Here is a 27,550-nt window from a genome sequence, read left to right as displayed (position 1 = left end):
TGTCTGCTGTTAACCGGAAGTGTCCTACAGATAATGCTACAGTAAAGGTGGATACAAGACTTTTTTGCTAATTGTTTTTTTTTTTTCCAAATGAAGAAACTTCATTGTTAATCATTCCGTGACAATCTTATTGTTCAATGAGGTTTGGTCTTATAGATGGACATGTCTGTTTTCTGTGTTTCCTTAATTATTAGACTACTCATGTAGTTTGTTACAAAATCATCTTTCTACTATAATAGACAGGCCAGCTCCTGGTGTTGTTTAAGCATGTCATTGATAGACTCTCACACCACTCCTTCTACAGATTCCTCCTTTAACACATACATCGCTGCATTTCCCCCCTACATTCCTAGCTGCTTTCCCTGAACATATTGTACTTGCACAATGTACAATTAAACAAAACAATAATTTAATGCTATGACGCGAATTACATCATAGTACGTCCATTATAAACCTTCCGGCCGAAACACAGACTTACAAATTGTTCCACGCTGCAGTGTACTGATGAGTGTAGTAGGCCTACTGTGTCCCCTGGTGGCAGGACAGTGTAGTGCAGACATTATGATCTTTCCCAGTACAGGACAGTAGATTATACACTGCTACTTTAAAACAGTTCTGTGTCTTCAATGACTATGATCAAATGTGAGCGCCCGTCAGGGCGCGATTTCTAGATATGAGCGGCCGCGTTAGCGGCCGCGATTTTCTAGTTGTCTAAATATCCAAAACAGGACCGGCATTTTTAGCGTGTGGCCCTTTGCAGAGTGGCCCCTGAGCCATCTAAAGTTGAGTAGCCCTGAGTTAGGCGAAGGTCACACCTTTGATTTCCGGTCGGTGTACTTCAAAATACGATCGCGACGATACATCGCCGCGAAACATCGCTCAAATAGAGGCTCCGCGAGCGAAAACCGGACGCGGCACGACGCGTTGTCGCTCGCAGTAGGTCAAGACCTCCTCATTGAAACACATGTATTTTAATGAGATTTCATCGCTCGCGTCGCATCGTAGCACGACTAGTGAGAATAAACTGATTGATTCACATTATGTGGCGAACAAAAACAATGAAAACATTTATGTACCACACATTCATGTATGTTTATTTCAACTTGTACAGTATGTATGTATGTATGTATGTATGTGTGCCATACATTCATGTGTCTTTATTTAAACTTGTACATTCATGTGTGTTTAACATGTATATACAGTATGTATGTTCCATACATTCATGTGTGTTTCTTTATGTGTGTTTCTTTCCATGTGCAGGTAGATGTTGGATCTTCTCGTGCCTCAACGTCCTCAGACTTCCCTTCATAAAGAAGTTTAACATCGAAGAGTTTGAGTTCAGCCAGTCCTACCTGTTCTTCTGGGACAAGGTGAGTTCAGTCAGTCCCCGCTGATCAATATTATATCTCGAAAGACACTAGGAGGTGCTCTTATTGGGCCCCTCATTGATTACGGAGTCCTTGTCTGGTATCGCGACGCCCCAGCTGCCTTAAAGTTAAAGCTCCAAACAGCCCAGAACAAACTAATTAGGGTTGTGCTTGGTCTTCCACCTCAGACCCACCTTACCGATCATCACCACGAAAGCGTGGGGTGGCTCAAAGTAGCTGACAGAGTACAGCATCTTGCAATGGGCCTGGTGTACAAGATACACTACACCTCCAAGATACCCATGTACCTGGCAAACTACTTTTTAAAGGTCAAGGATGTTCACGATCACAACACCAGAGGCAGCTCCACTAATCATCATCAACGTAGATTTAACACAGTCTAAACAAGGCTCTAACTCGTTCTCCTGCTATACCATCAACATGTGGAACGCCCTTCCACAAGCCTTAAAGGAGAGCAAATCCCTAGCCTCCTTCAAAATTGGTATGAAAAGTCACCTTCAGGCGGCTGCTACCCTTGACTTGTAAATAGACTAAGCCCCCATGCTCCCCCCACCCTTTTTTTCTGCCTTTGTATTTGATGTTATGCTTTTGAAACTGATATTATCCTAGATAAAGTACTATGTTCTATCCGTCTGTCTTTCAATGTTATATGAGATACTTAAAGTGTGGTTCCTGTGGAAATAAGCCTCAAGCTTTCTAGGATCTCCTTTTAGTTGACCTTGTACCAGTGATTTGTACAGTCATGAAACTGTACTTTTTTCTATTGCAAACTTCTAATAAATTCTTCAATCAATCAATCAATCCTACCTGTTCTTCTGGGACAAGGTGAGGATCATCAGCTCACTTTTACTAAAAGTATATTGTTTTTTCTCCCCACTTAAAACCGTCTCCACGGTGCCATGGCATTGGTCTGACATCTCATTGTTCCTACATTCCATTATTCAGAATCTGGTGATGTTAAGCTGGTGAAAAATACTATGCCTAAACCTAAACCTAACCCTAACCTCAATAAAACTATGCCTAAACCTAACCCTAACCTCAGTAAAACTATGCCTAAACCTAACCCTAACTAAATTCGGACTAATAAGATGTAGGACTAATGAGGTTTCGGACTTACTGTATGGGCAGTCCCCAGCTCCACACCACCTTACCCCACACCATCTAATTGGGCTGAGTGGTGTCAAATTGGTACGAAATGAGTGCCTAAAAAGAACCCAGTCCTGGGTAGGTCTGAGCTAGGCTACGCGGCGTCAAAGCAGCCGACGTATAACTAGGGGATGGGAATTGATACGATTTTAGCTATTCCGATTACATTTTCGATTCTGCTTATTGATCCGATTCCTTATTCAATGTTACAAGGTTGTACTTTATTGTTACGTCTTTTGTACAGGTACATAAGAGTAAAATGTATTCTTGTTCAATTCAAAGGGGCCTCATGCTTTCTTGCCATGAGAAAGCATACATTTGCGTTGCCAAAGCAAATCTGTACAGTGCATGAAATGAAATGGAATAAAGCTAACAGGGGAAAAAAAATGTGAAATGTTTTTGAAACAATACAAATCTTGTCTGGGGGTCCCAGGCAAAAAAAAAAAATTTTTAGATGGGGGGGGGGGGGGTCTCCGACTCTCCGTGGACAAATGCATATTAATTTGGGGGTCCGTGACATGAAAGTCTTTGAGAAACTGGTAATAATGAGAAACGTATCTCCTTAAAGTACAGAAAATGGAAGATGTGCTATGTTCCTACTTTGTTAGTTTTACGGAAATATATGGAGATACAATATTTCTGCCCCACTCTGTGTGTGTGTGTGTGTGTGTGTGTGTGTGTGTGTGTGTGTGTGTGTGTGTGTGTGTGTGTGTGTGTGTGTGTGTGTGTGTGTGTGTGTGTGTGTGTGTGTGTGTGTGTGTGTGTGTGTGTGTGTGTGTGTGTGTGTGTGCACTCTCTAAGCCATTGTTCAGAGCTTTCCTATACTATGCAGGACATTGTGTCACTAAAAGCCACTCCTTTGTCACCGCGGTCCATTGATGACGTCACCGCTGTCACCGTCACATGCTCCGTGTGACCTTCTGACCCCTCACCCCTTTGTCCCGTCTCATTGTTACACCCTGAGTGTGTGTGTGTGTGTGTGTTTTTTAAAGCATTGATTCTCAATCATTTTCATGTGGAGGGGACCCCCTATATAACTGTTCCACAACCGGATTTAAAGGAGTAGTTCACCCCCAAAATGACTTTTTATTCCCCTATTGATTACTGATACCATGGGAGACTTGGAGAGTCAATAATATTGTTTTGTATTTGTCATATTTGTACAGCATTTGTATAGCAGTGAATACTGAAGACTTAAGACGTCACATTTCTGTGTTCTGGGTTGAAATTAGATTTTTGTATTCATGTGTGTCTCCATCCATGTTCATGACATGCTGTGCTGTGCTGCCCTCTGCAGGTGGAGAGGTTCTACTACTACCTCCATGCCTGTGTAGAGTCTGCTCAATATTATATTATATTATATTATATTATATTATATTATATTATATTATATTATATGATGTGCTGCCCCCTCCAGGTGGAGAGGTGCTACTACTACCTCCATGCCTGTGTAGAGTCTGCTCAATATTATATTATATTATATTATATTATATTATATTATATTATATTATATGGTGTGCTGCCCCCTCCAGGTGGAGAGGTGCTACTACTACCTCCATGCCTGTGTGGAGTCTGTATTGTATTATATTATATTATATTATATTATATTATATTATATTATATTATATTGTGTGCTGCCCCCTGCAGGTGGAGAGGTGCTACTACTACCTCCATGCCTGTGTAGAGTCTGCTCAGAAGAAGGAACCTGTGGACGGACGTCTGGTTCAGTTCCTGCTCTCCAACCCAACCAATGACGGAGGACAGTGGGACATGCTGGTCAACCTCATTGGTCAGTTTTATTTAATGCTGGTCAACCTCATTGGTCAGTTTTATTTAATGCTGGTCAACCTCATTGGTCAGTCTTATTTAATGCTGGTCAACCTCATTGGTCAGTCTTATTTAATGCTGGTCAACCTCATTGGTCAGTCTTATTTAATGCTGGTCAACCTCATTGGTCAGTCTTATTTAATGCTGGTCAACCTCATTGGTCAGTCTTATTTAATGCTGGTCAACCTCATTGGTCAGTTTTATTTAATGCTGGTCAACCTCATTGGTCAGTCTTATTTAATGCTGGTCAACCTCATTGGTCAGTCTTATTTAATGCTGGTCAACCTCATTGGTCAGTCTTATTTAATGCTGGTCAACCTCATTGGTCAGTCTTATTTAATGCTGGTCAACCTCATTGGTCAGTCTTATTTAATGCTGGTCAACCTCATTGGTCAGTCTTATTTAATGCTGGTCAACCTCATTGGTCAGTCTTATTTAATGCTGGTCAACCTCATTGGTCAGTCTTATTTAATGCTGGTCAACCTCATTGGTCAGTCTTATTTAATGCTGGTCAACCTCATTGGTCAGTCTTATTTAATGCTGGTCAACCTCATTGGTCAGTCTTATTTAATGCTGGTCAACCTCATTGGTCAGTTTTATTTAATCCTGGTCAACCTCATTGGTCAGTCTTATTTAATGCTGGTCAACCTCATTGGTCAGTCTTATTTAATGCTGGTCAACCTCATTGGTCAGTTTTATTTAATCCTGGTCAACCTCATTGGTCAGTCTTATTTAATGCTGGTCAACCTCATTGGTCAGTCTTATTTAATGCTGGTCAACCTCATTGGTCAGTTTTATTTAATGCTGGTCAACCTCATTGGTCAGTCTTATTTAATGCTGGTCAACCTCATTGGTCAGTCTTATTTAATGCTGGTCAACCTCATTGGTCAGTCTTATTTAATGCTGGTCAACCTCATTGGTCAGTCTTATTTAATGCTGGTCAACCTCATTGGTCAGTCTTATTTAATGCTGGTCAACCTCATTGGTCAGTCTTATTTAATGCTGGTCAACCTCATTGGTCAGTCTTATTTAATGCTGGTCAACCTCATTGGTCAGTCTTATTTAATGCTGGTCAACCTCATTGGTAGAGCATCAAATCTCACACCACCCGTTTCAGTAATAGTTTTTATGCTCAAGCAATCAGGCTGCTTAACGAAGAGATGGAAGCGAGACGTAGGTAGTCATGTGCAATATACGCAGTTTTTAAACTGTACACTGTCACACTGTATGGTTGTTTTGTTGTTTTTTGGGTTGTCCTGGGTGACCTGTTGTTGTCGTATTGTTTTGTGTGCAACAAGGCTGAGAGTGCTCTTGGCACAAGCATTTCATTGTTTGTCTGTACTTGTATGGATACGCATTTGACTAATAAACCGAACCTGAACCTGGTCAGTCTTATTTAATGCTGGTCAACCTCATTGGTCAGTCTTATTTAATGCTGGTCAACCTCATTGGTCAGTCTTATTTAATGCTGGTCAACCTCATTGGTCAGTCTTATTTAATGCTGGTCAACCTCATTGGTCAGTCTTATTTAATGCTGGTCAACCTCATTGGTCAGTCTTATTTAATGCTGGTCAACCTCATTGGTCAGTCTTATTTAATGCTGGTCAACCTCATTGGTCAGTCTTATTTAATGCTGGTCAACCTCATTGGTCAGTCTTATTTAATGCTGGTCAACCTCATTGGTCAGTCTTATTTAATGCTGGTCAACCTCATTGGTCAGTTTTATTTAATGCTGGTCAACCTCATTGGTCAGTTTTATTTAATGCTGGTCAACCTCATTGGTCAGTCTTATTTAATGCTGGTCAACCTCATTGGTCAGTCTTATTTAATGCTGGTCAACCTCATTGGTCAGTTGTATTTAATGCTGGTCAACATCATTGGTCAGTCTTATTTAATGCTGGTCAACCTCATTGGTCAGTCGTATTTAATGCTGGTCAACATCATTGGTCAGTCTTATTTAATGCTGGTCAACCTCATTGGTCAGTTTTATTTAATGCTGGTCAACCTCATTGGTCAGTCTTATTTAATGCTGGTCAACCTCATTGGTCAGTCTTATTTAATGCTGGTCAACCTCATTGGTCAGTTGTATTTAATGCTGGTCAACATCATTGGTCAGTCTTATTTAATGCTGGTCAACATCATTGGTCAGTCTTATTTAATGCTGGTCAACCTCATTGGTCAGTTTTATTTAATGCTGGTCAACCTCATTGGTCAGTCTTATTTAATGCTGGTCAACCTCATTGGTCAGTCTTATTTAATGCTGGTCAACCTCATTGGTCAGTCTTATTTAATGCTGGTCAACCTCATTGGTCAGTCTTATTTAATGCTGGTCAACCTCATTGGTCAGTCTTATTTAATGCTGGTCAACCTCATTGGTCAGTCTTATTTAATGCTGGTCAACCTCATTGGTCAGTCTTATTTAATGCTGGTCAACCTCATTGGTCATCTTATTTAATGCTGGTCAACCTCATTGGTCAGTTTTATTTAATGCTGGTCAACCTCATTGGTCATCTTATTTAATGCTGGTCAACCTCATTGGTCAGTTTTATTTAATCCTGGTCAACCTCATTGGTCAGTTTTATTTAATCCTGGTCAACCTCATTGGTCAGTCTTATTTAATGCTGGTCAACCTCATTGGTCAGTTGTATTTAATGCTGGTCAACATCATTGGTCAGTCTTATTTAATGCTGGTCAACCTCATTGGTCAGTTGTATTTAATGCTGGTCAACATCATTGGTCAGTGTTACACCTCTGCATTAATACTGCATTTGGGGGCGGGACAACACTGCTGCTAGCTCAGCCATGGTAGCATGGATCATCATTAGGGATAGGGGTAGCACCATGTGTCCATATGTGAACAGAAGCTCTTGGTGCATCATGGGAATTGAAGTCTTTGCATCACTCCTGGGTGCAGCCCAGTCCCTTTGAGTGGCAGTCTGTCACAGAAGCAACCCCCACAACAATATATGTCCCCCTGGTACACATTCTAACGGTGCTGAAGGTGCAGCTTGTCTCCGTTTGTCTGTCTGTCAGTCAGCCAGTCAGTCAGTCAGTCAGTCAGTCAGTCAGTCAGTCAGTCAGTCAGCCAGCCAGCCAGCCAGCCAGCCAGCCAGTCAGTCAGTCAGTCAGTCAGTCAGTCAGTCAGTCAGTCAGCTAGCCAGTTTTACAGTCTATGGGTTGGTTCCCTTGTCACTGTGACATCACAGGTGATGACATCACCTATGTAAAAGTCCATATATGGGTATTCTTCAGAATCCCTGTTATGCCCATATATAAATATCCCTGATGTCATCGATATACATCACTGTCCAGATGGCCAAGAATGTCACCCTGAGGCGTCTTATAATGTCATTAACCCTTTCCTTCCCTCTGTGAACAGAGAAGTACGGAGTCATCCCAAAGAAGTGCTTCCCAGAATCCCACAGCTCCGAGGCCTCTCGTAGAATGAACGACATCCTCAACCACAAGGTGATTATTACAGTACAGTACAGTACAGTACAGTACTCTGAGGCCTCTCGTAGAATGCATCCCCCAGGACACATGAACTCATACACTGACCTTTTATATGACTGTTTTTATTGATACCTGTGTTGCTGCTTTTCACATTGGATTGGTGCCATCAAGTCAATTTAGTTGTGCACTTGTGTAACTTGTGTGCAATGACAAAATAAAATCCATTCCATTCCATCCTCAACCACAAGGTGATTATTACAGTACGGTACAGTACAGTACAGTACAGTACAGTCTCGTAGAATGAACGACATCCTCAACCACAAGGTGATTATTACAGTACGGTACAGTACAGTACAGTACAGTACCTCTCGTAGAATGAACGACATCCTCAATTACAAGGTGAGGATTATGTTATGATTATGGCACTCTGCTACACCAGTTGATCTCAAAGTGGCCCCTCATGGGTCTGTAACTCTGCGAGTGTGCAAATGTAACACTATGGCCCCTTGAAATCAAAACATTTGGTGCATCAGTGTGTGAATGTTAAGGGTACTAGGGTACCAAGCCGAGGGCCACAACATTGCAGGGGTCAATGGTGGCGTTCCCGCTACTCCAGCGACAGTTCAGATATCGTCGTTGTCGGGTGAAAATCTTGTATGTCCAAAACCGTTTGTTTTGCAATTTGGTCATTTAAAAAAAATATTTAAACTAGTGAAAACAGCCAATCTACAAGCACACAACGCCTCGCACCCCAAGCGTTGTGTGCTTGTAGATCTGCTGTTTTCTCTACTTTTGTGCGACGGCCTTGTATGATTTGCGAAAGAACGTACAAATTTGGAGATACGAGATTTCCACCCGACAACGACGTGTTGTTGCTGCTCTTATACCACCATTATTACTGGGGTTGGTGGGGGCCTGACAGTAGCCCCCTGTGGGCCGCAAATGGCCCGCGGGCCGCCTGTTGGGGAACCCTGTAATACACCATAGAGGGGTTGACACTAACGGTTGCCCGTTGTAAGGAAATAAAACATGCTGGCAGGAGGAGTTTTCTTTCAGGTTCCTCGACAGGCAAGTTCAGTCTGTCTTCATGAAATATTATAGAACAATATTATAGAACAAAAAAAAAAAAAAATAAATAAATAAAAAAAAAAAGTAAAAAAAAAAAAAAATAAAAAATAAATTGGGGGGGAACTATTGTGGCGGAACTATTGTGGCGGAACTATTGTGGCGCAGCGCATGTTTCCGGTCGGACATATTTGACCGCCGGACGCACTTCCGGTGCCACAACTCCGTGTGCCACGTGAGGAGTTGTTTTGTTTGTCGCGCTAATGGTTTTGTGGATCAGCTGTGAGATTCAGTGGGCTGGGTGGAGCGTAACCGTGACAACAGCTGCTTGCAGGCTTGTTATATGTGCTGGTGTAGGGTTACAGATCCATGGGCTGGGCGGACGTTAAGATCCCCTGGACTGGGCGGACGTTATAGCCAATTGGAGTGCTGCATTTGGGCTAGCGAATCAGCGGACGGCATAGAGTTAGGGGCGGTATTCCTTACGTCCTAGACAACGACTACCTATGAGTTGAAGTCGATGTAAAGGGGGCGTTAATGGGCTTGGAAGTGGGATGCGGCAATAGGAGGAATGTATATATAAGATCATTGCTACCTTTTTAAAACTAGGAATGGAACCCTAAACAAGGGTAGCTCGATAACCCGATAACAGATTTATTGATTACCCGGTATCAATAAGCTTTGGGCTTTTCAAGCTTGTTATCCAGCATAGCGGCCCATGATGTCATGTTTAAACAATCAAGACAAGAGGTGACCAAGAAATTACTACGGTAGCCTACTATTCATAATATAAAGCCATTTAACACTTATTGCACACTAATGAATGACTGTTTTGATGATATTTAATGATAATATGTTACTTTTGTCAATTATCATCTTCATAGATGGTGGTCAGCAACAAACTCAGTCACAACAACTGGCCAATAAAAAACAATCAGTTCTGTTCTGAATTTGTCGTTTCATATTTTTCCACAACACATTAGAAAACGCTCCATAGTGGTCTGGATAAAAGCCTGGCTCAATAAGCAGGATCGATAAGTTGCTCGTTATCAATAACAATTAACAAGCTCCATCCCTATTTAAAACTAGCAGTTGCACTCCTTCTGTTTTTCAAAGTGACTGTCGCCACTCTGCAGTTATCCATTGGACCTGTTTTAATTTTGCACAAATTGTGTGTGTGTGTGTGTGTGTGTGTGTGTGTGTGTGTGTGTGTGTGTGTGTGTGTGTGTGTGTGTGTGTGTGTGTGTGTGTGTGTGTGTGTGTGTGTGTGTGTGTGTGTGTGTGTAGCTGAGAGAGTACATATCAAGAGAATTAGAATATTTTGTAAAAGTAAATATTTCTTGAAACTTTCATATATTCTAGATACATAATATTCAGTGAATTATTCCAAACCTTTTTTGTTAACATTTTGAATTGTTATGGCATACAGCTCATGAATATTAGAAGTCAATGATATAAAATATTACAATATTACAGGAGACCAGTCAAAACAAGGATTTATAACAGAGAAATGTCAACCTTCTGAAGTCAGAGTTGTTTGAAGTCCAGGGGGAAGTTTCTGCAGTCAGTTATGATTTGGGCTGCTATGGAATCTGCAATGCTTTTTTACACAATATACTAATTTTCTCATTGTTATTATGTTGTATTGTGTGTGCTCAGAGAGTATTATCTAGGACTGGCCCTCATGTATCAATGGAGTGTAAAAAATATTGTATTTTTCTCCCCAAATTTTGCGTAGGCCAGCGTTCAATTTACCAACACGTCCTAAATAGACACACCTGGCGTACATTTGATCTCAGCCTTGATAAATGTGCAGCCTGAAATGTAAATAACACACCCTTAATTATTCTGGAAACGCCCCGATCTTACAACTAGAACAACCCGAATACGACCTAACAACGAAAGGAAAGCCAACAGAAGAGAATTTGCTCCGCACGCTTCAAGTTCACTCCCATTATGTCCAGTCGCACACACACACACGTGTGCGTTTTAGTGGTTACACAAAAAATAAAGCATGGCTATTCCACGGTCTGCCGTGCGTGCCATGTTACTGAGAGACAGGCAGACTGGTAAGGAGGCAGTCATAATCTGAAGGTTTGGGGCGTTGGGTTTTATCCTTAACTGTATTAAGTTGGTCCACGAAAAGAAGCAGCGCCGTGCCGCGCCGGGCCGCTTGCAGCCCTCCGCAAAATGCTCGCGTCTGGCATAAGCGGTCGTATTCTGACCTCTAGCTTCTTCTGAGCCAGATTGGCAATGTTATCCGAATGACTGTTAAAGCACTTGTTGTTAGATTGCTTCCATCTCGCTACATTTTAATTGCTTGTCATTGTAACTTGGAAATAAAATCGGCGCACATGTCCATGATGTCTGCTTTTATAATGTTATATTTTCACAAGGATTATTTATTAGTGTGTTAGATATACATTTTGGAGTGGATACATGTGTCAGATAGTTAGACAATGCTGCTTCGCACGTCTACAAAGTCTTCAAAGTCAAGTTGAAATGATAAATGCCGACACTTGCCTAAATTGGTGTACGCCAAACATTTGATCTGCACTATGTTGATAAATGAGTGCCATTGTGTTGTGTTACAGCACAGAGAGTACTGTCTACGATGAGGAACATGGTTGACTCTCATTGTGTTGTTGTGTTTCAGCTCAGAGAGTACTGTCTACGACTGAGGAACATGGTTGACTCTCATTGTGTTGTTGTGTTTCAGCTCAGAGAGTACTGTCTACGACTGAGGAACATGGTTGACTCTCATTGTGTTGTTGTGTTTCAGCTCAGAGAGTACTGTCTACGACTGAGGAACATGGTTGACTCTCATTGTGTTGTTGTGTTTCAGCTCAGAGAGTACTGTCTACGACTGAGGAACATGGTTGCCAGCGACTCTACCAAAGATGAGCTGTCTGACGCTATGGACGGCATGATAGAAGAGGTAAAGTTTACTTAACTCATTCGCTGCATTTTAAAAATCTTTTTGAAGTGCCAGGATGCCCCAAGTCTCCATAGACTTCTGTGTAATTCATAGTGCACGGATCGTGCACGCCCATGCCTAGATCATGCACCACGTGTGTGCACGCTGTTCACAGCTTTCAAACAAAAAAATCTGCTTGGATTTTAGGCATTCATGAGATAGCAGCCATTACGTTTTCAGCAAATGCAAACAAACATGGCTGCCATGTTTGAAAGATGGGGTTGGTATGGGGGTCAAAGATGCAATTTCACGATCGCGATCATGCCTACTGGGAATAACTCTGGGAACCTCGGGATGGGGCAGACAATGAGTTAAACTGTGGAAGTAAGAGTCCGCACACCAGTTGATCCTCCCAAACATATGTTAACTTCAGAGGTAGCGTTTTGACGTAAGGTCTGAGGAGGACTTGTTTAGCGTTGCATGTGTAAAGAGCCTCCATCACATTCACACACAGACAGCAGAGGAAACATTGCAAAGCACTTAGGGGTTCAGTGTCTTGCTTAAGGGCACTTTGACACCAGGGCATACGAGTGGAGCGCGAGCGGCACTGGGAGCGGAGCGGGCCGTTTTTTAGTTGAGAGCGTGAGCCAAGCAACGAACGGCTCCGCCCAAATGTGCGATTCCATGTGCGACAGAGAATTCTCTTTATCAAGATTTCACTCAAGTCAAATGTATCTATATCATCCACACAAGTAGGGTATATTGTTTATAATAAATAGCCTACCTTGTGTCAGTTATGTTATATATCACCACCAGCCAGTCAAAGGATACGATTTGAAATGCAAGTGAGACTGATTTGACTGAATGAAAAACACACGCCACGAGTCGCCTCCCTCTCTCCGTTGTTGTGATTAATCAATAACCAACAGGATTTAATATTGCAGTCTTATTAAACAATGCCTTAGATGGCATCCTTTGTAACATTGAAGGCAGCTCTCCATCAAAGCCGAGGCTCACGTTACCGCAGGTATTTGTGTTGGGAACACACTGGCAAAGGAGAGAGTATTTCGGACATGGTAGCAAACTACTTTTCTTATTTTGGCTGCTGATTCTGATTGACGACCTTGAGTGGAGCGTGGAGCGAGAGATGCGCACATCAAGGTGAGCGACAGAGCGGAGCGGAGCGGCCCGGTGACCGACCAGAGTGACGAGCGAGCGGGACAAGAGCCCTCTGGAGCGCGGAGCGGCTTTTGTCACCTCTCCACTCCGCTGTGTGCCCTGTTTGACACTAACCCAGAGGGGAGGAGGGTGTGGAACCCATAACACAGTCCTCTCAGGAGCACTCAGTATGATTCATATTTAAACAATAAATATACAATACTGAAAGCAACTAAAAACCCATAAACAGACACTCATGGATCCATTATTGTTAAGGGTTTTCAGCTAATGCTGTTTCACTGACTGGCCAGAAGAGGGCGTTGTCTGGCCATTTTTGGGCACAGCTTGGCAGCTTAGCCTGTGCATGTTGGGCAGAATCCTCACATCATGTTTGAATGTTTTGACATAAATTAACGCTTTGTTAACTTTGTACTGCACTATGAGCTTGTAGATCTGCTATTTTTGGAACTTTGTGAAATCTTTATTTTTTATTTTATTTTTTAAAGCAAACATTTTTAGCCCAAATCTTTCCTTCTGGTTTAGTTTGCGATGGGCATCAGTGTTCAAATACGTCTAATTTTGGTGGTCCTTGATTGAAAAGTTTGATCACCACTGAACCCCAGTTACGGGTCCATTTGGTTTCATTTTATGCTCACAAATAAATTATTGTTTAACGTCTTCATTACTTAATTTACAAGAAGTACACAATTAGAGAATGTACAATAATTGTTATTTGATCAACGTTTTGGCTGTTCTCTCTCCTATGGCACATGGAACATCAATACAGAGTGGAATTGTGGACAAAATCTTTCTCCAAAGACAGTTTTGGGTGTGAGAGGCTAAATCTTATCACATGGTGCTTTACGCTGCTCAAATGCCCAATACTTAATGGACCTTGATATGAAAAAGGGTTGAACAGTGAATCCAGTATCCTGGGTTGTAGATACAGTATCATATGTTATGTTTATATTGGTTCATCAGACCAACGCTGTTCTTTCATGACAGATTTCACAACTGTTATAAAAGCCCACCAGTGACAGGTTGTTGTTGGTGAAACCTCTGAATGAACCTCATGTGTTCAACGGAGCGTTGAGGAGCACAGAGAAGACATCACTGCTGCAGCCGCCACACCTCACAAACACAGGGCATCATCCCACTAATAGTCGGGGGCGTTAGGGAGATAACATGGCCATTTCGCGCTATATTAGTCAAAATCGCCAAATCTTGCACAGATGTAGCCCAGGGCATGTTCTTAGCTAAGGCACCCGAGTCGGCGACCTTCGGAGTCGCCACAGCAGCCAAATCAAGTTGGGCTCCCATCGACTTTCTATTAGGGATGTCAAAAATGGACCTTTATCAAAATCGATTATTCTATAGCAATAATCGATTATTAATCGAAAATCGATTATTAATTATTATGAATTAAAAAAAAAAAAAAAAAAAAAAACTTTTTTCTTTCTTCTGTTTTTCGTTTTTTTTTTTACTGGATTTCAATGCACATTTACATATGTACAACATGGCTCTTCAGGTAATTGGTAGCCAACTACTACTCTTCATCTTTCTTTTTAGTGTGTCAGTGTAATCTCTCAAGAACAGATTCTGTGATGCTTTACAATACAGAGAACGCTGTTTTCCCTTTTCTTTGATGATGGCTACCAAGTACCAAACAATCAAGCCTGAATCAATCACACCTGTGTCTGAGACAGGGGGGGAGGGGAGTGTGTAGCAGGCAGCTGCCACTCTGCTGTGCTCCTTCACTCTACAGTCTACACAGTTTACAGTTGGTGCTGGTGTGAATAATAAATCAATGGCCATTTACTATTATCATTAATACTATTATTAGCCTATATTTTGGTTGAAACTAACTAAGCCAAAAAATAGTATTTAAAAAAAAAAAAAAAAAGAGAAAAAAATATTTTTAATATTTTTTCGATTTTCGATTATGAAATATTAAAATCGATTATTGATTAATCGATCGATTATTCGAAAATCGATTATTCGGTGACATCCCTACTTTCTATACAGGAGGAAAATACCCAGAAAAACTTTTTTTTTCTGGGTATTTGAGTAGGATTTGAGGGGTCTAAGTTCTAACTAGGGGTTTGTCATGATGCTGAATCCATTGCAAGCATTTGTTTTGCACAAAAAACATTCCTTGGGCTATAAATGGCCCCAGAAAACGATGGTTTAGTGATGAAATGTGATGAGTCGTCACTTTTCACCGTTTTGTGGGCGTTTTCTTGATTTGGCCGCTGTGGCGACCCTGAAGGGCGCCAGTGTTGGGGAAGTTACTTTGAAAGCGTAACTTGTACAGTTACAAGTAACTCACCATGGCAGTAACTTGTTAAAGTTATACCCCTGGAGAAATGTAACTTATAAAGTTTCAAGTTACATAGAAAAAGTAACTGAGTTACTTCATGTTACTTTTTTTTTCAATGTTAAATTGAGAATGTACATTTGGTGTACATGAAACAAAATATTCTACAAAAAAAGTCACATGCCAGCAGAAATATGCCTCTCAACTGAGTTTTATGTTTTATTTCAAAAAGGTTGATATTTTTTTGTAAACTGTGTTCCTATCTTAACAAAACTTAAATGTAAAATTATAACTTCGCCTGTAACTTCTTGTAACTTGTAACTTGAGCCAAAAATTACCCAAAAAGTATTAGTTACTTGACGTGTTACAGAAACATGAATGTAACTCAGTTACCAGCAAGTTACAGCAAAACTTTTTTACTTTTATACAAATATGGTAAATGAGGTAGAATATGATAAGGCCTGTTACTGCCTAGCAGCCTGGTCCATGCAGGGTGCATGTGGTGGGAGGGAGTTGTGTTTTAATGCTTGGCTGACTGCTTGTTAAAACAATGCCTTATCTGACAGCATCCACACACGCACGCACGCACGCACGCACACACAGAGACCCCAGCGCAGGTTGTGCAACAGTTCCAGTGTGGGGAGGGGGAGGGGTGGAGGAGGGGTGGTGTAGTGACTCTTGTCATGGTGTTTGTTTGCCCACCTGGAGATGGTTTGTTCAGTGTGACGGAGCAGGACTCCGTCAGTCTCTGGACAAGAGATGGAGGACAAGGTCTCTGTCAGAGGGAGAGGGAGAGAGAGAGAGAGAGATGGAACAGGACTAGAGATGGGACAATAAGCGATATTATCGTTTATCATGATAAAAACTCATGATAATCGTATTGTGGAGATTTAATTTATCGTCCTCCGTCATGCACTGGGATCAATTCACCTTTTATTTGCTGAGCTGCATATCCGGTACCATTTAAACCCTCTATTGGTAAAAGGTACTTATAATATACATGCTTGATACAGTCTTTTTTTCCCCGCTCTCTACCAAATCTCTTGTCAAATCGCTCCATTAACCACTGAAATCAGGGGTCTTCCATGGTTTTCATTGCCACAAATAGATGATTTACAAGCTCTCAGCTTTGTCATTAAATGGTGTAATGCAGGAGTCAGGCAGCCTTTTTTAAATGAAGTGCCATGTTTTTATGTTCTATTGTCAGTGTTTCATGTCAACATACATTTTAATGACACCCCATCACACATTCTGACATATTGGACATTGTTATAAGGATCATTAGATTAGATCATTAGATAAATAACCCACCAATCTCCCTGACTCCCTCCACAGTCAGTTTTACTGAATGTAGAATTATTTGCAGGATGTAATATGCTGTAAATTAGGGGACTTAATGTAATTGACCAAAACATATTTTATTCTAAAATAAAACACCTCTCTGTCTCATTTCTGCCAGTGTGCCAGTTATCACCCTCCCCTGTGCCAATGCTGGCACCGTGCCCAAGGTTGCTTAGCCCTGGTGTAATGTTATATGGTGTACGGTAGGTCTAGCTGTGTCATCATCACTAGCAGTGTAATGTTATATGGTGTACGGTAGGTCTAGCTGTGTCATCATCACTAGCAGTGTAATGTTATATGGTGTACGGTAGGTCTAGCTGTGTCATCATCACTAGCAGTGTAATGTTATATGGTGTACGGTAGGTCTAGCTGTGTCATCATCACTAGCAGTGTAATGTTATATGGTGTACGGTAGGTCTAGCTGTGTCATCATCACTAGCAGTGTAATGTTATATGGTGTACGGTAGGTCTAGCTGTGTCATCACTAGCAGTGTAATGTTATATGGTGTACGGTAGGTCTAGCTGTGTCATCATCACTAGCAGTGTAATGTTATATGGTGTACGGTAGGTCTAGCTCTGTCATCATCACTAGCAGTGTAATGTTATATGGTGTACGGTAGGTCTAGCTGTGTCATCATCACTAGCAGTGTAATGTTATATGGTGTACGGTAGGTCTAGCTGTGTCATCACTAGCAGTGTAATGTTATATGGTGTACGGTAGGTCTAGCTGTGTCATCATCACTAGCAGTGTAATGTTATATGGTGTACGGTAGGTCTAGCTGTGTCATCATCACTAGCAGTGTAATGTTATATGGTGTACGGTAGGTCTAGCTGTGTCATCATCACTAGCAGTGTAATGTTATATGGTGTACGGTAGGTCTAGCTGTGTCATCATCACTAGCAGTGTAATGTTATATGGTGTACGGTAGGTCTAGCTGTGTCATCATCACTAGCAGTGTAATGTTATATGGTGTACGGTAGGTCTAGCTGTGTCATCATCACTAGCAGTGTAATGTTATATGGTGTACGGTAGGTCTAGCTGTGTCATCATCACTAGCAGTGTAATGTTATATGGTGTACGGTAGGTCTAGCTGTGTCATCATCACTAGCAGTGTAATGTTATATGGTGTACGGTAGGTCTAGCTGTGTCATCATCACTAGCAGTGTAATGTTATATGGGGCGCGTTCGGAAATGCGCACTCAACGCACTGGTGTGCCATGTTGTCGTTCGTTTATTCGGTGCACTTGGTGCGTTGTCGTTCGGAAATCCAGTGCGCGGCGCACTGGTGTGTTGAGTGCACGCACTCACCAACCCTACTCAGAAGATGGGGTTAGGCGGTGTGGTGCGGTGGTTCGGTGTTCTGATTGGTTGGTTTTCATAGCCATGTCTCGAACGCTTCTCAGCGGTGAAGAATGGAGGAAATTACCGCAAAATGCAGCATTTGCAGCTTAATTGGTCGTTTGGCCTTGATAGTTTCACACACATTAATGTGTAAACTAACAGCAGGTATGCCAATGCTATGAATTACATCTCCTTTCAATGTCAATGTTACGTTAGCATACTTAGCAACTGCTGCTTTTCAGAAAGTTTGCCTTCAGAGTTCAGAGTGAAAAGGCACGCTCCCTGTTAAAACTGGTCGTTCGTAAATAAGCCACACTGAACGCACTCTCCAACGTCACGCCCACTGCACTCACTACACCGAGCACACACTCGGTGCGGGTTTCCGAACGCACCCATGGTGTACGGTAGGTCTAGCTGTGTCATCATCACTAGCAGTGTAATGTTATATGGTGTACGGTAGGTCTAGCTGTGTCATCATCACTAGCAGTGTAATGTTATATGGTGTACGGTAGGTCTAGCTGTGTCATCATCACTAGCAGTGTAATGTTATATGGTGTACGGTAGGTCTAGCTGTGTCATCATCACTAGCAGTGTAATGTTATATGGTGTACGGTAGATCTAGCTGTGTCATCATCACTAGCAGTGTAATGTTATATGGTGTACGGTAGGTCTAGCTGTGTCATCACTACCAGTGTAATGTTATATGGTGTACGGTAGGTCTAGCTGTGTCATCATCACTAGCAGTGTAATGTTATATGGTGTACGGTAGGTCTAGCTGTGTCATCATCACTAGCAGTGTAATGTTATATGGTGTACGGTAGGTCTAGCTGTGTCATCATCACTAGCAGTGTCATGTGATGAAGGTGATCAGATAGATTATTTCAAGAGTCTGCTCTTATTGGGAGATGGTATCATTCTGTGCTGCTGTTATGAACTCATTGGATGATAGAATCTGATTGTCGTCTCCTTAATGGTTATTATTACACAACGTTGTGTTGTCATTAGGCTGTTGAAGTGACCCTGACTGACTGATGAGCAGTGGTGTGATGGTCATAATTCTAATATATAATATCTGCGGAACACTATTCTAATGACGGGACGCACACGTTGTGCATATTTTAGTTTGCTTAAAGGACAACTTTAGTCTTTTACAACAAGGGTTCATATTTTAGATTGTTATTAAATAATATAAAAGATGAGTGTTTGGGGGCATGCGTACAAGTGGATAAATATGTCATTTTACACAGAATAAGCCCATTCCCAAGATACAACGCAACCTTTCATGGTTTGATGTGACTTATGGGGGCTAGAAGTGTTACTGTAAATAGCAATGAAGAAACTGCTGGCTTAACATGCTGGCCACTTGTACGCATGCCCCCATGCGTACCCATGCCCCACATTTTAGCACGGTAAACGCGATAAAACAATAGAACGAAGCAAATGAAAACATTTCAACACTCACTTTTTTTTTTTCCCAAACGTTTCGGGCTCAAGGCACCCCTAGAAATGTATCTTTTATCCGAGGCACCCCTACATTAAAGTCATAATTTTCATTTCCAGCACCTTATATTTATAGCATATTTTAGTGATTATGTTGCAAGGAAAACGTTGAGATAATAGACATTTTGGTTAGAACTGACTGAAAATAACGTTGTATTTAAAGTTTAAAATGATACTAAATATATATTTTTAAGTATCCAAATAAATTCCAAATATTATCAAATGATCTCACGGCACCCCTGGACTGCCGTCACGGCACCCCAGGGTGCCCCGTCACCCACTTTGAAAACCCCTGCTGTACATAGTACACAATCATTTGGAAATTACTAGTTTTTAAGCTTAGTTTTAGTATTTTCTTTTTTTATCCCACGATTTTGTAACCCATTTTTCACCCAGTGCCAACTGCCTATAAGCTGTAATCCTGGGCTCTGCTCTCCCTCTGCCAACCTGGGCAGAGCCCTGAACTGAGCTCATGCTTCCTTCAGTGCATGAGGAGTGAGCAGGCCGCTTCTTATCATCTGACAGGGGGGGAACTTACTCGGTTGAACGTATAGCGCGTGGAAGGAACACGTTATTCCAACCAGTTGCTTTCCCCTCCATCAGACGCCCTGGCTGGCCAGGGGGAGGCAGTATAGAGACCAGGATTAATCTAGTCTAGTTTTAGTCTTTTAAGTAGGGGTTGGCCAGGGGGAGGCAGTATAGAGACCAGGATTATAGTTTTAGTCTTTTAAGTAGGGGTTGAAACTAAAAGTTTACTTTGAAGCAGTATCTTTCTCTGCCTCCACTTTGTGGCTGAGGCGTTGCTGAGTGCAGATAGGATTGCTTGCTTTGTAGGCTCTGTGAGGAGTGAGGATGCATTTGCACACTCACTGCACACTCAACCTGTTATGCAGAGGAGCTGTTTGGATGCTTGACTCATGAATCGAGGGCGTCGAAATGCGGTGCTTCTGAGCTTGTGGGCCTTCTACTTTTGATCCTTTCAAATTTGAAAGGAGTTCAGGCGCATGAGGTTGCAACGCGCCAGAGACGATATATTTCGTAACGACATCACGGTAAACAAAATGTGATTTAAAACTTTTGTTTAACCCCTTGAACCCCGGCCAGCATCCCTGTTCTCGGGGGGGAAAGGTTCGCCCGCATTCAGTGGTGTGCGTTGGCGGGCTGGGATGTGTGCACGTACAGTAGTACGCACGCATCATGTCCCCGCGATGAACCTCCATCTCCCTTTGTTCCTGTGCGTGTGCGTACGTACTGTATGTATGTATGCGTCCATGCGTGGGCCTGTGTTCTGTGGACATCAAAGCTCTGGTGTCAGCCCTGGTTAAGAGTGTGTGTGAGACGTTGACCACCCTTCCCCTGTGTGTGTGTGTGTGTGTGTGAGAGACGTTGACCACCCTGCCCCTCCATGCTGACGGAGAGGCGGTCCTCTGGTCCGCTGGTCCTCGTCACGGCGGTCCTGCTGCTGACTGGGTGACAGGCAGGCCCCGCCCGGCTCCCACAAGGCCTCTGCTTTCACTTAAAACCCTTTTAACACTTGGAACCACTTTAGCTATTGTTGTATGTTTTAGCTATTGGAAAAGCTCGAGTGCCACGCTGTGAGCTTGTAGATCTGCTATTTTTCAATAGCTAAAGCATAAAATAATTCTTAACTGCACTCATTTCATTTGGGAACAAGTTCCTTATTTGAGCCATAAAAGTGGTGTTATTTTGTTAAAATGAACGGCTTGGCCTCGTGTCTCACCAGGCCTCGTGTCTCACCAGGCCTCGTGTCTCACCAGGCCTCTCAGCCTCGTGTCTCACCAGGCCTCTCAGCCTCGTGTCTCACCAGGCCTCTCAGCCTCGTGTCTCACCAGGCCTGTCAGCCGTTATAAAATACAAGGTAAACCACATGCCTCTTGTGGCTTATTGTTTCATTTTCACTACATTGCATCTCGGGGTGACATAAATGTTCTCTTTTGCGTCTGCAGCTGAAACGTTTTGCACCCACTGCTACAGTAACCTCGTCTACCAGGCTTTCTGGGGGAAAGCCTGGTGTTCGTTCACAACAGGCTGTTTGGTTTCCGCCCAACGCAGAAACCACTAGAAGAAGCAGCGTCGCTTTTGACTTTTTTTGCAAAGATAGCAGTTAGTTGAGATCTGTTTGTCATTACTGACGGTCGCTTATCTCCCGATTTAGGGAGTCTTACTGGTGTTTACCAAGGAACTTAATGTGTTTGGACGTGCAGTGAGTTGGCAGTTCTGGTGTTGTGTTCTCTGAAGGCTTAACCTTTATGAGATGAGTTGTGGAGAGCAGAGGTCTGGAGAGACAGACAGATGGACGGACAGAGGGACAGACCTGAGGGCTTATTGAGCTTCAAAGACCTGACGTTCTCTTTAATGCCGGGTCTGCTGTTCATCCCTGCACACACACACACACACACACACACACACACACACACACAGTACACGTGCACGTACGCATGGACACGCACGCATGCACGCACTCACAAACACACGCACACACACAGTACACTTGCACGTACGCATGGACGCGCGCACACACACACACACACACACACACACACACACACACACACACACACACACACACACACACACACACACACACACACACACATCAACTATATAGAGATGGGACAATATGAACATTTTATATGACGATGATTGTGACAAAAGAAATAGCAATTTAAGATATTATTGCAATAATCAAAATCCATTATCCTGGGGCGGAATATTTGCCAAAAGCTGAGTGTTTTTTATCACGATAAACGATAATATGGCGTATCGTCCCATCTCTACAACTGTACCTCATCATGCACACTCCATTGCATCATCCACATGGACTCTGTAACAGCGACCCAAGGAGCTCAGGTTTCACTGCCAGAAATACTAATGATCAGTCAGTATGATGGGTCTCAGCTCTCTGAGTCTCCCTCAGGGCTCAGTCCTAGTCTAGGAGGTTTTTGTGGAGGACTTTCCACTTGATGTTATGACCACAGTGAACCTTTCCATAAACACTTTATGTTTTCAATCGCTAGTTCCAATTAATTTTAGAATTCATGATAAAGTAGTTTCTTTAATATCCGTTAGCATTTTGGAACCAGGATATCGAAAGATGACTGATTTGAAATCGCTGAAAATGATACACGGTCTAGGGTTCTTAAGACATTTCCTACAACAATCAGATGATCTACTCTCAGTCTCACATTATGCAGACCTTATTTATAGGATTGATATGAATGATATGTACTTTAGATGGACAACATTTTGACATTTTGCTAAAATGAAAAAGATAATAATAATAATAATGATAATTCTAAGTTTGCATTTTGCATAATGAGTACTTTTTTTCTTTTGTCCCTTTTTAACTCACTTGCTGCCATTTAACAATACCTTCGTACTCCAATCCTGCCATGAGTCTCCATAGACTTCCATGTAATCAGTAGTGCACGGATAATGCACACCCATGCCTAGATCATGCACCACGTGTGTCCACATTGCTCACAGCTTTCAAACAAAAAAATCAGAATGGAAATCCGTTCAGGCATTCATGAGTTAACAGCCACTATGTTTTCCTATAATGTAAACAAAAATGGCTGCCATGCTTGAAAGATGGGGTTGCTATGGGGGTTAAACATGCGATTTCGCGATCGCTATCATGCCTACTATCGTTTTTGGGGTCAAAAAAAATTTTTTGAAAAAATTTTTTTTTGATTTTTTTTTTTTTTTTTTTTTTTTAATTCTCGGGTTCCTCGGGCATGGCAGGGAGGTACATAGCGAAATTCTCGGGTTCCTCGTTTTTGGCAGCAAATGAGTTAAGTGCATACTATTACTTTTGTACTTTTCAATAGAGGTTATATGTCTGACAGCATCATCATACCCGTAAGTTATACAGGAACGCCTACTGAGTGGCAAAAAACTACTTTCTGGCCTTGACAGCCCAAACATCCACACAGAAAAGTCCTGTCTGATTGCATTAAACAATGTTAAACTCACTTTGCCACTCACTTTGCCACTCACTTCATGCACGCGCACACCCTCAGCAGGGCTGCCCAAACCTTTTTGTCTCAAGGCACCCCTATAAATATGTTTTCCTCCAAGGCACCTCTAACAGCCATTTTGGTTACAACTGAAAATAACTTTGTACTTCAAGTTTAAAATGATACAAAGTACTATTTTTAAAGGGATATTCCAACTTTTTGTCATTGTATGGTCTAATAAGGCTTTTATGAACACCCTGAACAGTTTTTAATTTTCTTCATTCAATATTTAGATATTTGATGTAATTGTTACCAGGCCCTCCAGGCTCAGGGCCTCTCCCCACACACACCCATTGTAACTTCAAACTTAATTTTAACCATGATAGATTCATTAAAAACACCCATTATTTTTTCTGGTGACTCATACTACCCTCCTAATACGTGAGCAGGCAGTGTTTTTTCCCATAACGTTTTTCATGTATTTTTAATAATTCTTTGGGAAAATGGAAAAAATTAAACACAATAAAAAATATATAAAAAATACATGAACAACGTTATGGAAAAAACACGGCCTGCTCACGTATTAGGAGGGTAGTAAGAGTCGCCAGAAAAAATAATGGGTGATTTAATGAATCTATCATGGTTAAAATGGAGTTTGAAGTTACAATGGGTGTGTGTGGGGAGAGGCCCTGGGCCTGGAGGGCCTGGTAGCATTTACATCAAATATCTAAATATTGAATGAAGAAAATTAAAAACTGTTCAGGGTGTTCATACAAGCCTGATAAGACTATACAATGACAAAAAGTTTTTGAAAGTGGAATATCCCTTTAAGTGTCCAAATAAATTTGAAATATTATCAAGTTGATCTCGCGGCACCCCAGGGTGCCCCGTCACCCACTTTGGAAACCCCTGGTCTATAGTGTCCTTTTACTTCTTCTCTATCTGAGTACTACTTCTACCACTGGTGACCAGAGTGAGGGAACGCACGCAGGCACGCACGCAGGCACGCACACACGCACGCACGCACGCACGCACGCAGGCACGCACGCAGGCACGTACGCACGTACGCACGCACGTACGCACGCACGCACGCACGCACGCACGCACGCACGCACACACAACACAGACCTGCTGCTTTGTCTCAGTGTGTGAACTCACATTTCCTTCATTCAACAGGGCTGTTATAATTATTTTTCTTACAATGACCACATGTTTCTCTGCTTACACAAACCTTGAAAGTTTCAATCAAAACCAAGCCGAGGGTTTTTGCCCCCATGCTGTTTGTATTGCATACGGTCATTTGCTTACACTCGGTGACTCACACATGCACACGCACGCACGCGCACACACGCACGCACGCACGCGCACACAGCATGCTTCATAACGTCAGTATCGGCCGAGTGTCTGAAATGAAATGTTATCTTTTGAGGAAATGGAAGAAGAAGAAAAAAACATCTCCCAGTGGATCCAATATAGTTAGTATTGAGTCACATGATCTTGTTGATGCTTTTCATTGGTTCAGCATTGATAAAACACAGACAGACATAATCAAAAAAAGCTTATCTACACACAAGATTGATAGACTTTATTGTCAGTTTGCATAGAAAAAGGTACAGTTTCATGACGGTACAGTTCACTGGTACAAGGTCTACTAAAAGGAGATCCTAGAAAAGACTAAGCTTATTTCCACAGGAAACCATGTTCATATAATTGGTCCTCACTCAAAAATTCAAAAATAGCTTATTTTATTTATTTTTTCAGAGGAGGGCTGTGGGCAGGTCAGAAACCCATCGTCTTGTGACATCATCGATTGCCAATCCAGCTTATAGAAACTGCAGGCTTTCTATTCCTGAAAAGTAGCAATTTTAAAGTGGAAGCCATTGTTCTCGCGATAATACAAATCTAAATATAAAAAAAAAAAAAAATTGATTAATTTTTTTTTGGGGGGAAATGATGATGTCACAAGACGATGGATTCTGAACTTGCCACAGCTCTCCTAGGAGACTTGGACTGAGTAGAAAGAAATTGTGATATTTTATCATGAACATTAGTCAGGACCTATTATATGAAGACAGGTTGAAAAGTGGTGAACTACTCCTTTAAGTATGAAAGTGCATATGAACGTTTGTGCTCTTAATAGTGCAAAGCAATACTGTACCTACTACCTACCGATCCATGACAATAATACACACAGAAAAGTTTTCCCTTTTTTAAGCACATTACAAAGTAAGTTTCAAGTTTTTTTTGTTTGTTTTTTTGCACAGTTTATTTTGAGCACTATAGTGACAAATTAATAGCTGTGCATTGTGCAAATGCAGGCTTTTCTCAGTACAAGTTTTAAGCTCGTCTCCATGCCTTTACTAGGTCTGACTTTATCAACCCTCCATGTGTCTAGCAAAGATTTCAGCCACTCCTGGAAATTCTCGCGTTTCCGCGAGGCAGGTCTTAACTCAAGCCTGGTGGATTTAGGAAACATGCGTAGAGCAAGGGGAGTGTGAGGAGATGATGGGGTGTTTGTTGTTGACTTCCTCCTGCCCATATATGGTCTGTGGTAGCGTGCTGCTGTGTGCTCATTTCCTGTGCTCTCGCTGGATGAGCTGATGTGTTTGTTTGGATGAACGGGAGGCAAATAAACAAGCAGCCACGAGGACGGATATCAACAGGGGGGGAAAAAGTACTCTGTTTTTTACCTAAGCAAAAGTATCAATACGGCAACGTAGAAACATGTTAAAAGTAAAAATGCGGAATTCGAAATCGGCTTGAGTAAAAGACGTAGAGTTTGACATAAGGAGCCTGCCCCTACAGTGTTCATCCATCTCTATCAGACACACATGTCTGTAATAAGGCCTGCAATGGGCCTTATCGCCTACATATACAACTGCTAGCGCGTCTGTGGCGCATCCTGCTTGTAATTAGCCTGTTTGCACGTCTCAGACCCAGACTCTTCTGCTAGCGTTTATATTCTCTTATCCGGACAGGTTGCGTGTCTCCGCGGCACAAAGGATACAGCTAGCATGATTCTATTAGCATGTTTACAGCACCGCGCAGACACCGCCGTTAAAAGTCTGCTAGCATTTAGGCTAATCGGCAGACATTAGCACGCGCGCACGTCGATTCCATCATGCCCGTTTACGGCTCCGTAGACAGAAAACGGTCTGCTAGCATTTAGGCTAATCTGTGGACGTTAGCGTGCCGCGCGTGAACTCAAAACATCATGTATGCTGACTCGACGCACGCTAGCAACGCTAGCCAAGGCTAAAACCTGGCGTTGCGAGGCGTTGTGAGCATGTAGATCGCCTATTTTCACAATTTCTGCCTCTTTATATTTGACAATTTGGACAATGCGTAATTTGTCATTTTAGAGGTATTTAAAAAAGTCCTTAAAGGAGTAGTTCACCCCGAAAATGACTTTTTTCCTATTGATTACTCATGCCATGGAGACTTGAGTTCAATAATATTTTTTGTTTTTTGTCACATTCCTAAGACAAAAATATGATAACAATAAATTTACCCCCATTGATTCCGGATGGTGACCCGTTTCGAAACGGGTCACCATCCGGAATCAATGGGGGTAAATTTACTCAAATCAAATTTTTGTCTTAGGAATGTGACAAAAAACAAAAAATATTATTGAACTCTACTCTCCATGGCATGAGTAATCAATAGAAAAAAAGTCATTTTGGGGGTGAACTACTCCTTTAAATGTCACTTTATAAATGTGCAGATACCCTCTATAATATACTTAAAACGTTATGTTGGTTTGTTTACAGTTGAGTGAGAAAACAATGTTTCACATTAAGTTAATCATCACCAAAATAATTGGGGGGTTGTGTGTGATGTGATGACGTCATCAAACCATAAAGTCGACTTCAACTCAACTTTTTACTGAGTCGAGTCGACTTTCAAAAAGCACAAGTCGTTAATGCCCTAGTACAGGGGTTTTCAAAGTGGGTGACGGGGGCACCCTGGGGTGACGGGGGCACCCTGGGGTGACGGGGGCACCCTGGGGTGACGGGGGCACCCTGGGGTGACGGGGCACCCTGGGGTGACGGGGCACCCTGGGGTGACGGGGCGGCAGTCCAGGGGTGCCGCGAGATCATTTGATAATATTTGGAA

The 27,550-nt window shown here is 42.1% G+C and overlaps 1 protein-coding gene across 1 annotated transcript in view; it reads left to right on the top strand.

The window, feature by feature from the left end:
* The window catches only part of blmh (bleomycin hydrolase), an 84,595-nt gene that overhangs the window by 14,000 nt on the left and 43,045 nt on the right, over positions 1–27,550 (top strand). The window contains exons 3-6 of the mRNA XM_080732186.1: positions 1,261–1,370; positions 4,182–4,323; positions 7,741–7,829; positions 11,725–11,817. Coding sequence (XP_080588312.1) covers positions 1,261–1,370; positions 4,182–4,323; positions 7,741–7,829; positions 11,725–11,817 — 434 coding nt within the window. The remainder of the gene's footprint in view (positions 1–1,260; positions 1,371–4,181; positions 4,324–7,740; positions 7,830–11,724; positions 11,818–27,550) is intronic.

Source organism: Nannobrachium achirus, assembly GCF_963921795.1.
Source record: "Nannobrachium achirus genome assembly, chromosome: 8".
In the NCBI taxonomy this organism is placed as follows: domain Eukaryota; kingdom Metazoa; phylum Chordata; class Actinopteri; order Myctophiformes; family Myctophidae; genus Nannobrachium; species Nannobrachium achirus.
Note: the sequence above shows the minus strand (reverse complement) of the source record. Positions and strands in the feature narration are given on the sequence as shown.